Genomic DNA, 17,020 nt, shown 5'->3' on the forward strand with positions numbered 1-17,020 from the left:
CAAACCAAAGAGGCAAACAGATCAGAGCAAATCAGCAATGATTCAGGCAGGTTAGATCGGAAACTCTCAGGAATCAACCCTTCCATCTATGGGCAACTTTTAAATGCAAAATTTTATTTCAGTGCAGCAGGAGGCAGAAAACAGGAGGGAGACAACGACAACTGGAAATAAAAGTATATAGAGTCCATTTTTTGTAACTGCAGATGAATCCTAAAATCCTGTTCAGGGTGTTAGAAAGAGCACCTAACACAGAGCTGTCACTAGAGATGAAAATATGTTCTTCTTCAGAGCTTACTTCACACATTCTTCATCAGCAGTTGGAAACTAGGTGTCAAAATAAAAAAATACTAAACTCAAAAGCTGATATTTAGTAGCTGGAAGCTGAACGGCACATGTTTACTATTTTATTCAACTCACTGAAAGCTGTAGCTGCGTTTACATCATGATGCTGTACGTTATGTGCCGCCTGACACCAAATGAAGTTAAATGGTCAGACCTGAACGCCGGGTGATGATCTCTGCATAACATTGCCCCTCTTTTGCACCGAATACATGTGCAGGCAATGACGCAAACTCTGTTACAATCGCTCACTCTCAAAGCATTCGTGGTGCAGCACTTGTTTGCAGATGCAAAAGTGACAGAAGTTGTTGCACAGTGACCTTGTTCACATGGTCAGCCGCTGAGGGAAGCGGTAATGATTGCCGCATTGTTTAGTGTTGAAAGGATGCAGAAATTGTCATTGGAAAGGTGTGGGAAGAGGCACAGCGGTGTGCTCGTCACCTACAGCTCACGTCACACAGGATCTTGCACAGGTTAATGACAGAGTTGCAGCAGAAGTATGCGCTCAGTCTCATTTTAACACAATGTGCAGACTGAGTCTGACTGATGTAATCGTCGACGGCAACACACCCGCCTTTTTAAGAAACTTGACTTGATGCTTACTTTCTTATTTCGCAGCAACATCCTCTGAGGATCTTGGCCTAAACTTTACTGGAAAAACTCGATGTGGCAGGATATACTGGGTGTGCATTCTAATAGGCTTCATTTCTAAAAACCTCCAATGGTGCTGGAAACATCGATGTCTCTACTACTGTACATGACATCTGAACTATGGAAACAGGTTAATTAAAATAAATTCAGTTCATGTTCTTGGGTTCCTTCTACTTTAAGGTCGTTCGGGGCCACAGAATGGAAGCTGAAGTGAGGAGGCAGGATATAATGAAGCCCAGCATTTACTGTAACTGAGCGCATGTTCAATGAGCCCAGTCTGTTTCCACACCTCTAATTACATGAAGCATGTCCTTCAGAGGTGCTCAGAGTGGACGGCCACAGCTCACTGGCCACTTTAAAAGTAGAGCAGCGTGTTGATGGTAAATGGACTGATTCTTATATAGTGCGTCTCTGCTCTACCTCAGCCCTCAGACATTATACGAGCACTTTTTCCTCAGCTTTGTCTGCCTAAGTGATTTTTTTGTAACGTTCACACTGAGGTTAGTATGTTGTCCAAGAATACTCTGGCATCCAGCCTGGATAAGCCAGGGACCAAACCGCAAACCTTCCAATTAGTAAATGACCTGCTCCACCTCCTGAGCTACAGCCAGGCTCCAACTGTGAAGGTGTATTGGAAGGACTGCTGCAGCGATGCTCACACACAGATCAATAAGGCGAGAGGTGGGGTGCACCCTGGGCAGGTTCCTGTTTCTGCCACAGCGCTCACAGAGAGACACAAAACCTAAAACTAATTTAGAATCACCAATTAACCTGAGTCCACAGAAACGACGGACAGATGGTGGATTCAAACCCACCACCCCGGTGGTCCTGGGTTTCTGCAGCAAGGCACCAACTTTAAAATACTGCCAACATATAAACTTGTTCATTCAGAAGCTTAAGTACTTTACTTCTATAAATTCACAGTTTGTGAGTAAAGGTTTAAGGTTGTCATTCAACACTCCTCTCCTGCCCACATCAACATTGAAGGAGCTCTCGATTGCTGAAACCATTTCTCCGTCTATAAAGGCTTTTAAAAATCTTCCCCTAATTGATATGTGCATATCTGTGATATATCTCAGGACTAAACCGATCCTTGCACAGTCTGTAGGGCTTAAAAAGCAGCGATCACCATCATCCTGCCTCTGCCTCGTGCTGCTGTTCCCTTCTCTTCAGCTCCAGATGCTTTCAGCATGTTTAAATTGATTTTTTCCCTCCATTGGGAATTAATCTTTGACGGTAAATTAAATACCTCATTATTTGCCCTCTAGGCTCTTCTCTCAGAACCAGAAAGCTGTGGGTGTGTACTGCACAGCTGCTGGTTTCCACACTGCTTTAATCTGTTTTATTTTCTCAGAGCATCTATCGATCCCCGGACATCCCTGCTCACTAGGCCTGCTTCGTTTGCACAGTCGGAGGATTTCATGCTGTGCCCTGGGACATCTCATTGTGAAGGACCCTCGCCATCTGCGCTGGGTTTCAAAAAGCTTCTGTTCCTGCTGAATACCTCCGTTCTCCACGCTATAATCCAGTCTCCCTTTCATTCTTAATATGTTCAAACAAAACCCGCATCATGTACCTTTGTTATTGATCATTTCAAACTCCCGTCTCATGACTGCTTCATCTGTAAAATCACCTGATGCTTTTCAACAATACTGATATATCGCTCTGAGCGTTTCTGTCACGGTCCGGGGCAGCGGCCGTGTGGAAAGTGGAAGGAGGACCCAAAATGCAGCACTTATTCAGATGTGAGGGTGATTTATTGTTAATAACAAACACAAAGTGGAGATGGCAAACAGAACTAAGGACGAAACTAAACTGGGATAAACTACACAGAGGAGTGGCAAACCTGAACATGAAGGGAGAACAGCAGGGAGAACACGCAGAGGATTACACCAGGTAGGAACACAGACGACGCGACGAGGAGCAGAGGAAATCACATGCTATAAATACACAAAGAGACACTGGGAAATCACACACAGATGGGGGAAACAGCTGGACCTGATTAACCTGACGAGACAGGGGAACACTAACACCAGGGACCAACAGAGGGAGCACAAACCCAGAACCCAGTGTCTAAAATCCCAAACACAAACCATCCCAAAACAGCCATGAATAATAATGAAAGTAATAACAATAAGTACATAAACATAAAGTCACTGAGTCATGGTCGCAGGACCATGACAGTTTCTGATAATCTCTTAAATCTACCGTCTTTTTTCTATCCTGTCCAACTGGACTCAGTCCACTCCAGAACCAGTTTCTGTACCCAGCTGGCAGACAAATATTTGCTCTTTGTTGACAGTCTCTCCCGCTGCGTTTATTTCAAATTTCAGAACTCGCAACAAAAGCTCCACAGGAGACGTGGAAACAGCTTGAAAGAGCAGGAAAGTGGAAAATTAGCCTGCTCAGTGTTCTGTTTCACACTGTAGTCCAAGTTTCACCGCACTGCAACCTCTCATGTGAAGACTTCAACTCTGACTATATCACATGGATTAAACTACAGCGCATATTAACCCGAAGGTTTAGGCTTCACACATTCAAGAGACTGTGTTTCAGATGTCTCTTGTTTAACGGCAGACTACAGGAAGAAAGCATGTTTAAGCTGCAGAGGAGTGTTTCCTGTGTGTGCAGAGTCGGTGTTGTTGGTGAGTTTGAATGTTTCCTCTGCCTGTAGCAGACAGTTATCATTCGGGGGGGGGGGGGGGTCGTTCCTCATTGCTGAAGGGTAGTATGGGCTAATGCATTTCTACATTAGCTGACAGGTGGGTGGGCCATGCAGTTTTCAACAGTAACATATGAGGTTGAGACGCCTGTTTTTTACCTTCATATTCACCTTCTGTTCGGTTCAGGCATCACATGACTTGTTTAGGGTTTCAGAAAAGATTTGTGTACAAATGACAAATTATAAAGACCAATTTGATATTCGCCACAGGACTTTTGTTTCAGCCCTTCTTTTTTTCTTTTTCCAGAATATCTTTTCCCACCACTTCTTTTCATCAGTATTTATCATTCAGCAGCACAGGAGCCATCAGGGATGGTGCGACCTTGGCTATTTTCTGTAGCTACAATTTACAAATCTCCCATAAACACCTTACATGTAAGACACCAACTGTTCTGGAAGCCACAAACACGCATATGCATGTGCATGCACTCCCTCACACACACACAATATATAATTTTAGTATTAATTACAAAAACGACCACGTTGTGAGTTTCTTTCTCTATTTTTTTACATTTGTTTTTAAACTCCACACTCAGAGTTTGGACATTTGGAAATGTGCAGAGATTTCATTACAGCGCTACAGCTTCATTTGATTGGTCGGTTTGTTTACACAGACAAAAAAAAATCTTTATTGATGCTACGATAAAATTAACGCCACTTTTCAAAGCAGCTATTCCAGGTGATTTGGACACACCAACCAAACGGCCCTCACTGTGTCACGTTAATGAGCAAACCACACTCAGCCAGCCAGCAACATGAAGCTAAACGCAGCTTATCCACTGTGCAGTCTGTTATTATTGTTATTTACTCAATATGTGCTTAATTCTGCCTTTCAGAGAACGGCAGGTTTTAATAACTTTTTAATGCTTCCAGCTGATGTGAGTTTGTTTATCCTTATTTCATATGTTGCAGGAAATGTGGAGAAAAGGAGAAGATAATGAACAAGGGCTGAGTTCATGGACACATGCTTAGTAAACAACCTCTGGCATTTTGTCCAAAGATGAAAACGAGGAACTCACACGTGTCCGGTCTCATGAGCCACAACAAAGGCGGAGGAGAAGCCGTCTTCGTGGTTCAGGGTGCAGCTCCGGACTGGGTGGCACATTCCTGTGACCGGAGCGTAACCTGCCGGGAGAAACGATGAATGTTACCACAACAAATACAAAGATGAGGACGCTGAAAACAAAACGTCTCCTCGCATCTCAATGAAAGGCGTCAGGGGAAAATGTTGTGTGGAAAGGTATATTAAAAAAAATTAAACAAGTTAAAAATGGAAATTTATTCTATGAAATAAAACTAATTTTGTGTGAGGATGAAATGCTAATCTTATAACCAAAAACAAAAAGTAATGTTTAAAAAGTTAACTGTGCATTATCTGCCAGAAGAGAACAATAAAAATATTATCAATGAACATTTCTTTATCATGCTGAGTCATCTTCATAGTTCCTACAATAACAAAACATGTTTTCATCTGTAATCTTTTCACTTTATAACTGCAGTTTGTTTTAGCTACAACGACATCATCCAAGATCTCGACTGCTGACCACAAACCAAGGAGCAGTGCGGTGATTAAGCACAGACGGATGGACATTATGAGACCACAAGTGACAAATATGTGCAACAAATGATGCTGTGCTGAGGGCTCGAGTGAGACGTAGAGCCATTTACATACAGAGGAGGGATACTTTATGTAGGACAGATCTGTATGCATCTCGGCCCATCTCTACGTTTAAACGTGTCACGTGTGTCACGTGTGCACATCAGTGATACGTGTTGCCACTAGGGGTGCAATGATATTCGTATCGATATTGAACCGTTCGATACAGTGCTTTCGGTTCGGTACGCATATGTATCGAACAATACAACATTTGTAATTTATTTTATCAATTTTCCTTCTGACGATGCTGTCTGTGTTGAGCGCTCAGTGAATCTGTGTTCGACTACTCCGCCTAGGCTGCACTGTCGAGCGCAGATCCACTGAGCGCTCAACACAGACAGCATAGTCAGAAGGAAGAGCGCAGGGCAAGCTAGCGAGACAGAAGTTAAGCTCTGCTTGCAACAAGCAAATTGAACCTCATTCAGATCTGGCGTTTGGAATTATTTTGGTTTTCATGTGACGTATGACCCTGAAGGTAAGCGAGTCATGGACTAAAGTAAAACAGTATGTTGGATGTGCCATGCAATGCTCAATTACATTGGTGTGAACTAGTGTGCTAGCGCAGTTAGCTCGTTAACGTGTTGGCCGTCTAGCCCCATGCACGGGGCGATCGGCGGTAGCTCGTTAACGGAGATTTGCCGTGTTGTGGCGTTAAGGTCATTTCAACGAGATTAACCTGAAAGCACTAGTGGGAACACAACGAATATGACTGCACATTTACACCGACATCATCCTAGTGCAAAGACAAAAACAACAAGCATGCTACTAACTTTAGCCGAGTCATTTAGACAGCTGTTAGCACATGATTCTCCTTATGCTGCTGAGAATATAGCCCAGAAGAAGCGGATAGTATAGCTTTTATTTTGGAAAGAGCCATTTCTCTGTAATAAACTCTCTTTTCCAAAGATGAGTAATTCCTCAATCAGATACAGGGCTCGCAATATCGCTAGCCCGACGTCCCGGAGCTAGCGATTTTTTCAGTCGGGCTACCAAAATCTATCTCTGCCCTGCCCATCGGGCTATTGTAGGAAAAATATATGTCAATGCTTTTGCATTCTTTCAGAAATGTAGCTGGGTAATTATGTCATTGGCATCGGTGAGCCACTGTCAATATGTGACATATTGAAGTCGCGTTTGAATTTGCGCTTGTTTTTTTGCTTTCACTTTGCAATCGTGCGAACTGTGTATAGAGAGCGACAGCACTGATCTGTGAGTGATGATAATTTGTGCACCAATTCCTCTGACATCGTCTTATTAATCGTTAGCTTACTACGCAAACATGACAAGTGAAATCTCCCGCAGCTTAAACATGTGAGAGGTTGATCGCGCAGAGAATCGCTGAGCTTATGTGAGTGAGCGTGTAAAAGCATTTCAGTTCTGCTGAGCCAAATAAGACAGGTCAGGGTGAAGAAGTGACAGCCAAAGAAAAGCTTACCACAAACGGAGAAGTTATGACAAATCAGACTATGAGGCAAAAAGAAAGTGCAGCTTTATGGTTTCATGGACAAAAGAATTTCTGTGGCTGCAATATGACGAGCTAAATAACCAGGGCTGCACATAAGTGGTCCGCAGGTGCGCATTCGCTGTCAAAATAAAAAACACGCACAAGGGTTAGGGTTAAATTTAAAAACTGTACTTTTGAGTTAAAATATATATTTATAATTTTAATAAATGACAAATTAAAAATGCATGAACATTTTTTTTTGTATCGAAAAAATATCGAACCGTGACACCAAAGTATCGAACCGAACCGTGAATTTTGTGTATCGTTGCACCCCTAGTTGCCACTGCTGCCAAAAGACAATACACATCACATGGTCACTGCTAATAACTGGAGCCACAGGCAGCAGCAGTGAGAAGGACCAGCAGGGCCAAAAATAGAATAAATATTCTACTTATTTTTATTGTTTTAATGTCTACACATCCAGTTTAGCTGCAACATCATGAAGGACATGAACTTTGTTTGGAGCCAAACTGCAAGTACTGATTTACAGGAAGTGAACCTCGCACGCAAAGAAAGAAATGACATTAGGAAATATAGATTTTGGCCCAAATGTGCAGCTGGAACATATGATGGTCTGCCCGACACTAGGTTCCAAATCGAAATCAGATTCCTGCCTGCGGACTGATGGATTTCCCCATGCTGTTTGTTTAACTCTTAACAGTGGTACCAAGAGGGAGAGACACACACACACACACACACACACACACACACACACACTCTCTCTCTGTGCCACTTCAGATCAGCACTGTTGACTCTTCATCTGTTATGCCTTCCCAAGGGTGGGATTACCTTGGGAATTGTAGTGGTGCACTTTAGTCCGCAGAGGATTTATAGGCCGAGTGAATGTTCCAGCACTTCCTCGTTCGCCCAGCTGTCACGGTTTAGATGAGCGCGTTAGAAAGTCGGTGAACTCCCAGCAGTCCGGGACCATTTCAAGGCCATTAACCACAGGTAACCTCAACACGCTGGCAACAATAATATTGCGTAGACCTTCATCATCATCATCCACTTATTGCTTTATTACAGCGACAAACTAAAGGACAGCGAACATTCATTAGCAACATGTCCTACAGGATAGCAGCTAGGGTTTGTATCATGTGCTGTTCATTAGTGTTGGTGCATTAATAATGCAATAACTCATGAAGCATAGTTGTTCCTTGTGAAAGAGCGAGTGAGCAAACATGGTAAACTTAATGAGAGCACGCATGCAAGCAGAGCCACCGAGGCAGGGTGTGCGCTAGCACTCAAACAATAATAATAATAACTGCTGTTGTTTTGTTTTGCCCCTGATGAACACTTAAAGTCAAGTGGACCCTCAAAGCTGTTTTCTAAGAATGGCCTCTTTTTGTGCATATAAATCAAATCTAAATCAGAACCCAGAGCAGCTTTGTTGATTACTCCTCTCACTTTGTTTTTATTTAATCAGACATCGCGGGCATTTCCATGGCTGCAGGTCCCCCGAGTGCTGAACTGAAATCTCTGGATTACAAATACGGTGAGGAGGATAGAGAGGGATCAGCGTTTTATCGGAAATCAAGCTCAGAAATAAACAAACACTTTTCTCCTGACGTTCTTAAACCTTTGACTGCTCATTATTTCTGCTCATGCTGACCATTAAGAAAGAATCTCCGAGTGTTTGTCAAATACATCGGTCTGTAAGGAAAAATGAAATGTGCATTTTGTACATAAGACACGTCTTTGGAACTGCCTTCTTTCATCTGCACAACACTGGCGTTCATGCATTTGATACGTCCGGGTGAACTTCGTGATAATCACAGAAGTGACTCCAACCTAAGCTCCATGACAAGTACTGGCATGGACTAGTAACAGAGGTCACATGTCTGTGAATGCCACCGCTCACATTTTGGACAGATGGTTTCAAAGCGGGGTGAAAGAAGCCATCTACATCCACTGTCAGCGACCATCGTTGAAGAGAGGGCGGGGCTTACGTCACCAACCATACCAGTTAATGTTCTCCTGTCTTGATAGCAAGTATAGCCACGAGGCTTAGAGTTAATGAATTCTTCTACACAACAACAAACCCAGTATCATCGAAGCTGTGGCACAATCAGCACACACAATAATCCTGCTCAGATGAGTGAGGCTCTTACAGATTGTGTCCATGTAGCTCGACTCACATCTCTGATTTTGGGCTGTAATGGACTGAAGGATAACTCAGATCCAATTAAACTGAAATTCCACTTCCAGCTCAGGATGGAGATTGCTTCACACTCTAAGTGGAGTCCTCACACCTTGAGCTCGACTACATCACACTGACTTTCTGTATTTTGACACTCTCTCTACTTTATGCCGGAGAAAAAGAGGCATGTGTGTGCTGTTGTGTGAAAGCAGCAGACGACTGGTTGCAGCCACTTCTACCTGGTAATTGCCGGAGTCCAAATGCTGGGAGGACTGGTAAATCCTGAAGTGCTGCTTCATCTGTGCAGCACTCAGGCTGCAGGGAGGTTTGTTTTATTTCACTTGCAACTATATTTCATAATTAACTTTTCTATACGTTTCCTTCTGTTTCATTTCTCCCAAGAATTGTTTAAATGTTACCCTCATTCAGTCACCCATTTGGGGAAAACAACATTAACCCACATCTCACCTGAGATTTATTGCAAAAGTGGGGGAAGTAATTTATAACATTTATACAAACTATTTAGCCTTCACCGAGAGTCCAGATCGGCTGTTTCCATCTTTCCAAGTGACTTTATTATAACTGTGTGTCTCTTGTTTTCAGAGGAAGCCCACAGAGAGATCAGAGTCGGGGTTAAGGTTTCAGGGCTCTGAATGCTGAAGCTTGTACGGTAACGTTCAGGCTCCCAGAGGTGAGCCAGTAAAGCTTAGGTTTAGAAGGACCTGAGAAAACTTTTAGTTAAAAACCTTTGAGTAATCTGTCTTGTGAGTGAGACTAATATGTTAATTAAATGAATGTGAAAAGGTTACAGATCCACTCGAAGGGAGCAGTTCATTCAGTCATCAATCTGATCTGATGTTAAAGAACTAACGGAGCATGAATAACTGAAATAACTCAGAACAGCAAAGAAAGACCAACCAGAGAACGGCTTAAAGCTGACAGTGTTGATGCTCGGAGTCAGTGCAGTAACCACAAACATTGCAAGTGATCCGTTTTTGGCTGCTGGTCTTTTGTGCTGAAGAACTCAATGCAAAGAAAAAGACAACTGACCAAACAGAACATGAGGGAAATTAATTGTTTTCAAAGTATTCACTGAAAAATTGGACAGAAATATTCAAGCTAAGTGGCCAAAAGTTTGCACGAGGACTGGATTTTAATACCGCTCAACAACTTCCAAACAGAAGCCCAGAAAAGATGCACTGCTGCTGAACTCCAGCTCCAAAGACGTAAATCATCACACCCGTAAGGTGAATCTAAGCTTCCTGCTATTCCAGGAGGAGAATGCTGCTCACAAAGAAGACTGACAGAGAATATGGCGAACAAAACAAACACATCCTGTGTGAACAGATGAGCCCACGAGACTGGGAGTGTAATTGGACACCATCAGGTCTGGAATTATCCAGCAGTAGTCACAGTTCTTCACCCACCCACACCAGCGCCCTCAGTACTGGAAAGAAAACATCAGATCTGAGCTTTGATGGATGGAGAAACATGGACTTAAACCCACTAACAGGGTCGTTATCCACAGAGTGGGCTACAGACAGGGAGCAGCAGCATATTAAGCTTTAAAAGGGACCCGACCCTGCAGGAGACCTAAACAGGTCCCACACTATACAGGGCAGGTTCATCCTGTGGTTGTGCCGTGTCTATTGGAAATATTCACTCACAGTGTGTCTGATATGTTGCACTCCAGTCTTGCCCTCATTTGAGGTGTCAAATGCAAAAACATGCACTGTCATGGCCCAGGGCTAAGCTGAGCAAAGTAAAAACTGTGCACCAAAGGTGAAACTGCCAAACCCCACCAGAGAATATATTCGCTTATTTTGCTCATAAATTCCTGTTAGATCCCAGATGAATGAATCTCACAGCTTCCTGCTACAGAGAGAAGAACTCAAATAAACAGCAACAATCGAGTCGGGGAGGCCTGATCGGACCGCCTGCACCAACAGAGACCGCCTGCTGTTAACAGCACGAGCTCTCATCCCTGTGAGGGAGACAGCTTCCTGTCACACTGTGGGCATACAGTGCGAGTTTTTTATTTAGTCTAATGCTTGTTCCAATATAATGGATAAATCTTTGGCCTGAACATAAAACACAGCTTATCAATAACTGTTTCCCAGTGAGCAACAGCACGCTTTGGTTGGATCATCTCCTCTGTCTTCACTCTTTGCTCCCTTTGGACGACCTGTGCAGCCTCTGGGTGCAGGTATCGCCTCATGCACCAGTACTGACACGGACTCTAGTCAAATGCAAAGCTAGTGAAAAAATAGTCAGAAAAGATGAAAAATAATAATTTCATGTGTGATTTGTAGCCTAGTGTAGCAAGTGTATATTTAATTCACTTCTATTCTACTTAGATATGTGGAATTTTAACCTGCAAAGCTTCGCTACCATCGGCTCCACATCGATGTATCGATGGACTTCCCGTGACACGCCTCCTGCAGCTCATCCTCAAAGACCTACTCCAAGACCTAACAGCACTAAGATCGCCTCCACTCACCTAACAACGCCGTCTCTCCCTATAACTGGAAAGCTGGATTGGCACCAGCCTTTCTTCCAGCACCATAAAAGGTGCAAATAGATTTAACTTTGTTCGACCAGGAAAGTGTTGAGATTTAAAATGTCTTTTGTGAGCATGTCCTGACCAAGAAACAGCTGCTAAATCAGCAGCCTGACATAACAGCGTACAAACGAATACGAAAAGCAAAATACACGGACAGTAAAGATGGGAGCACATCAGGATGCAGAAGGACGAAACAGAGCATCTAACCTGAGCATGCAGTGTGCTGTGATCAGCACCTGACTGACAGAATCAGTGAAACCATTAAAGAGAGCCGTCCTTACATATGAATCTATAACACATTTCCACAATCAAGCGCAGACCAAATGTCTCTGCCGTTGCATTCACTTGCAAATAAAACGTCTGCTGCAGCTTCTGTAGCAAATAAACGAAGAATACAGCAAGTGGAGGCTTTTAATAGTGCTGACTTTGGGCATTTGGCTGCTTTCACTGCTGAAGTTTGGCTGCTATAGAGAAAATAAAAGGAGGGAGGAGAAGTCGATATCTGGCAGACACTGGAAATTGCTTCCCCCCCCAGTCTTTCAAATCAGCCTCAGCAACAAGAGTAAAAGTGCCAAAAAAGTAGCACAAAGGGAGAGTCCACCCTTTCTGTGCGTCATAGCAGTAATAACGAGGCTTTTCATTGTTTTCTCTTCTCGGTGCCTCTTTGTGAATCATTTCAGTCAATTTAACTCAAGCAACTGGGGCACAAACAGAGAATCTGGAGTGAATTCACACGTAAGACGTGTTTCCTAAATGTTGAATTTGCAGAACGAACGCTTCAAAACTTTTTTTTCTGCTCTCACTGACAAGTTGCACATTTTGCAACACAGAAAGCTGACTGGTGTGTATCGTGACGGGTAATCTCCCTCCGGGGCCTTACCCTGCATCCCTGTGGGGCCGAAGCCTTGGCGAGTGAGGAAAATTGCGTGGTCGTGGTGTTCGGCGTGATCGGGATCGCCTTTCTGCTGCACAAAGGCCCAGCGGCACACGTTCTCCAGGCTCCGCGATGGGTTGCCTCTCTCAATGAGGCTGATGGACTGAGAGGAAAAAGGAGAGAGAAATGCGGATGCAAATGAACATGTTGGTACTCTGGCAGCAGCCTGTAATTACTCAGACTGTGAAGCAGGAATAGTATGTGGAAGCCCTGGGCTGAAAACGAGAGGATAGCGAGCTGAAGGAGTTGTGGCGAACATAAATCACCTAAGTGCCACTGCTGATTACAGCGAGCAAATGGAAATGTGCGTTTTGACACTGTGTGTAAAAGTGAGTTAGACTAGGTGACCTCTGCAGTCTGCACACATTTTCATCTCTATTTCACTCCTCTGTCATAAAAGGGAATGTCACCTGCAAAAAGAAGTTTAAGAATTAAAAAAAAGCAACGGAAAAGGACGCGGGGACTCACCTTGGCATACCCCAGCATAATCATCCTGACCAGAACCACGTTGATGTGGACTCCCAGAGACTCGTCATGGTAAATCTCATTCACCTGAGGTGCAGGGGGACAAACAACACTTTTAAGGAATCGGAAATCTGAAATTTAAGGTAAATCTCAGTTCTAAATCCGACTCATTAGAGTGAAACAGGTTATTCCTCACGACTCCCTCCACGAACGTCTGTAATCAAAGAGACCAGGTAAATATGAATAATATGAACAATAGGAGGGAGCAGCTTGTTATCTTAGTTTTGATATTTGCAAGAAACAAAAACATCACGCTTTGGATATGATGGTGCCTTCAGCCTGCACAGCCGCTACTAGTCAATAAAAGAGAGATTATGACTTGATATGGAAATGTGCTTATGCATGTTGTCTCTGTATTTAGATAGATAAAAACTCAACTCTTCATGGGAATGATTTCCTGTAAAGAGCTCTGGAGAAACCAAGCACTGAGCACGTGACAAAGTCGTTTAGTATTCAACCCGTCTTGGTTTCCTGCAGCCTCGGAAGTAATGTAAAGAGAAGCGAATGAGTCAGTGAAGCAGGCTGGTGAAGGACTCTCCACAGGCAGCCTGACTAATGTTTTCTATCGATTTGAATCTGAATGAAACAGTGAAGTGAGACTTGTGCACACAAGCTTTCTATTTTAGCAGTCAACACCATTATCATCTGCAGACATGCATGTTTGTTCAGACAAAGGCATCGCATCTCCTCCGTATCTGCAGGTGTGTGAGATATCAAAAATGCACAAATGCATTTCCTGTTTAAATTATATCCATGTTCACTTATCCTCATGAGGCGTGAATAGCAAAGACAGTTACGTTTTACAATATTAATGCATGAAGACTTTGCAGGACTGCTTGATAGCTGCAGAGCTACAGTTAGCAGAGGACACTGTGACAGTCCACCACCCATTTTCCTTTAATTTAAAGTCATTATAGTCCTGTCCCACTTATGCATACATATTATGCAATTAATTTAATGCTGAATATATGACATGATGCCACGCGTGACACAAATTGCCAGTTTCGATTGACTTTGGGGGCCATATGCATGTATTGGTGCTTTGAAGGAGGATTTTGATGTTCTGACGTCCCGTGCACTTTGATTGGGTCATAATAGTGAGAAGTGTGAGATTGTCAAGCCCACAGTGTTCACATGCAAAACATTTAATCGGACATTATTATTTGGCTGGAAACTGAGCGGCAGATGAATGAGCCAGTGACGGTCACCTATGAATGGAAGCAGCTGCAGCAAGCACACTTCCTCTGCTGAACAAAGCCAACTCTGTGCACTTAATTACTGTGGTCATTCTTTTGATATTAATGAGAATCATTCTGCATTTTCAAACTTGTATACTAGATACTACAAACATATTTGTAGATGGCAAAAAAGATCCGTTTACATAGTTGTGATGGTGACCAGAACGAATGTGTGAAAATGAAGAAGATTGGATCATGGGGGTAGATTTAAGGGACACTTACCACCAATATTTAAAATACATCCATTTGTCTAAAATGTGAACGAATCCTTATTCAAGAAATCTACTGTAAATATTACTCAGAGGTGCCCGTTTCTCCTCCTACAGTGGGTCTTTTTTACTCCTAAAACATACACTCACTGTCCACTTCACTACACATGTCCTCAACTGCTTATTTACCCAAATATCTAATTAGCCAATCACACGGCATCAACTCAGTGCCTTTGGGCATGTAGACATGATCGAAACAACATGAAGGTCAAACTGAGCATCAGAATGAGGAAGAAAGGTGATTTCAGTGACTTTGAACATGGCATGATTGGTGCTGGTCTGAGTATTTGAGAAACTGCTGATCTGCTGATCCAACAAAAACATCTCTGGGTTTATAGGGAGCAGTTCAAAACAAGAAGATATCCAGCGAGCAGCAGCTCTCTGGGTGAAAATGTTTTATTGATGCCAGACGTCAAGGCCGAACGGGGCCGGCTGTTTTTGGCTTAATAGGAAGGAAACAGCAACTCAAAAACCACTTATTAACAATAATGTGGTTTGATGTGTTGTGCATTCATCTCTGAGTGCACGACACATCAAGAGGCTACAGCAGCACGGCACTGTACCAGGGGCCACTCCTGTCAGCAAAGACCAGGAAACAGCTGGCTCACCAAAACTGGGCAGCAGAGGTTTAGAAAATTGTGCCCGATTTCATGAGTCTTGATTTCTACTGTGACATGTAGGCTCACAGTTTTGGCGTAAACAACAAGAAAGCATTCAGCCGCTCTGCCGCGTATCGATGGTTCAGGCCTTTAGATATAATGTCAGGGATGTTTTCTTAGCATATTTTGGACCCCTTAGACCCCAACTGAGAATTGTTAAAGGACACGGCCTGTATGGAGTATTGACTGTGTCCATCCCTTTATGATGTACCATCTAACATGGTTGTAATGCACCGCGTCACAAAGCTCAAATTATCTCAAGCTGGTATCTTGAACATGATGACCTTCGGCACCTTTGAGATGGGACAGAGGGATCTGCAGATCTGGAGCAGCATCTGGCTGATGCTAGCACGTCAATATCGTCCAGATTCTCTGAGGAATGTTTTGAGCACCTTGTTGAATCTGTGCCATGAAGGATTAAGGACGTACTGAAGGTGAAATGCAAGTATTAGCAAGGTGTAACTAACGAAGTGGCCGTGAGTGTAAATATGAATGGTGATTTTCCACAACCACTGAATGTTTTGTGGTAAATATAAATAGCCCCGCATCACCACCAACACCAACGTGTCATGATCATAGTACCGACTACACAGCATCTCCTCCTCTCCTGTGGCATCGAGGCAGGGAGGAGAAAAACGAGGAGAAGGTGCAATATTGGAGAGTAATTAAAGCGTTTTGCACAGTTTTCCTAAATATCTATATATAAACGATCGCTGTGTGCTGAAACACACTGAGCAATGGAAGCCACTGGGTCCAGTTACTTAAAATAAATCCATCTGAACAGGTGCCACATGCATATTTAAGCAGTTCACTTCAAACAACAAAAATATTCTGACACAGACAAAACTGTCAAATTGTTCCGGTCTGACTCTCACGTCTGGATCCAGGCGAAAACAAAAAGTGGACAGGAGAGTGAATCACGTCTGCAGGAGTTCACAGCAGGAATGAAGTCAACGTGTTGTGACTAAGCTCATGTTTCCATACTGTCGTGAATATTCGATTCTGCTGGCACAAGGAAGGTCCCCAATTCACAATTAGGAGAAAGGATTTGTCACTGCTTGGCTGCACAACAGAGGGACAAAACCCAAATAAGACGTGACTCACAAACAGGACAAATTCATCACGAGCCAGCGAACTCTAGCGCTAATCCCAGCACCAGGACACCTGAAAACATTTTTACTAGTCTGGTGTGATGACCCCCCTGAGGAAAAAAGGTACCACTTAAAAGTTTATCTACAGTGTCAATACACTAAGTGTGTTCTCTAAAATGCTAAATTCTGCTTTCATTGCAGTGGATGCTAACAAACTTGATGGCAGGGAAACTGTCAGCATTTTGAGTTCATTGTGTTCTTGAGATTTTAATGAGTTTGCTTATATTTCCAGTTCATGGTTTCCTGTATGTGAAATTCCTCTCGTGTCTGTGAGTCTGTAGTCTTATCTGTGTCTCCGTCTCCTCGTCCTTTGTGTGTGTCTCCCTTCCTCAGTTTCTTCCCCTCGGTCCCTGGGTCAAGCCCGCGTGTCTTAGCCTGCATCTTAGTGTGTTTCCTGTTTTATTTTGACAGTCGCTCGTCCCAGGTTCAGGGGGTTTAGTTTTGCTTCCCCTGTGTCACTATGTCTGATTCGTCCCAGCTGTGTTCCCGTCTGTTTCCGCTTCTTCTAATGACCCTGTGTAGCGTAGTGTAGTGTAGCGTAGTGTAGTGTAGCGTAGTGTAGCGTAGTGTAAGGTTTTATTGTGGGAAATTATTTGGGTCACGAAAAAAAGTTACAAGCAGCAAAAATTAAGAAAAACAATAGAAAAGAATGAGATAAAACAGAATAA

At 43.2% G+C, this 17,020-nt stretch overlaps 1 protein-coding gene across 2 annotated transcripts in view; it reads right to left on the reverse strand.

Annotated features, from left to right (window-relative positions):
- The window catches only part of adamts3 (ADAM metallopeptidase with thrombospondin type 1 motif, 3), a 139,482-nt gene that overhangs the window by 52,973 nt on the left and 69,489 nt on the right, over positions 1-17,020 (reverse strand). For both annotated transcript variants that reach the window (XM_086315524.1, XM_086315522.1), the window contains exons 6-8: positions 12,979-13,062; positions 12,457-12,613; positions 4,732-4,837 (exon numbers count right to left, since the gene is read on the reverse strand). In XM_086315524.1, the coding sequence (XP_086171650.1) occupies positions 4,732-4,837; positions 12,457-12,613; positions 12,979-13,062 (347 nt within the window). The remainder of the gene's footprint in view (positions 1-4,731; positions 4,838-12,456; positions 12,614-12,978; positions 13,063-17,020) is intronic.

Source organism: Aulonocara sp. 'chitande type north' Nkhata Bay, linkage group LG12, assembly GCF_057382095.1.
Source record: "Aulonocara sp. 'chitande type north' Nkhata Bay isolate Kocher_YH1m ecotype deep benthic linkage group LG12, A_spYH_male_GT1.1, whole genome shotgun sequence".
Classification (NCBI taxonomy): domain Eukaryota; kingdom Metazoa; phylum Chordata; class Actinopteri; order Cichliformes; family Cichlidae; genus Aulonocara; species Aulonocara sp. 'chitande type north' Nkhata Bay.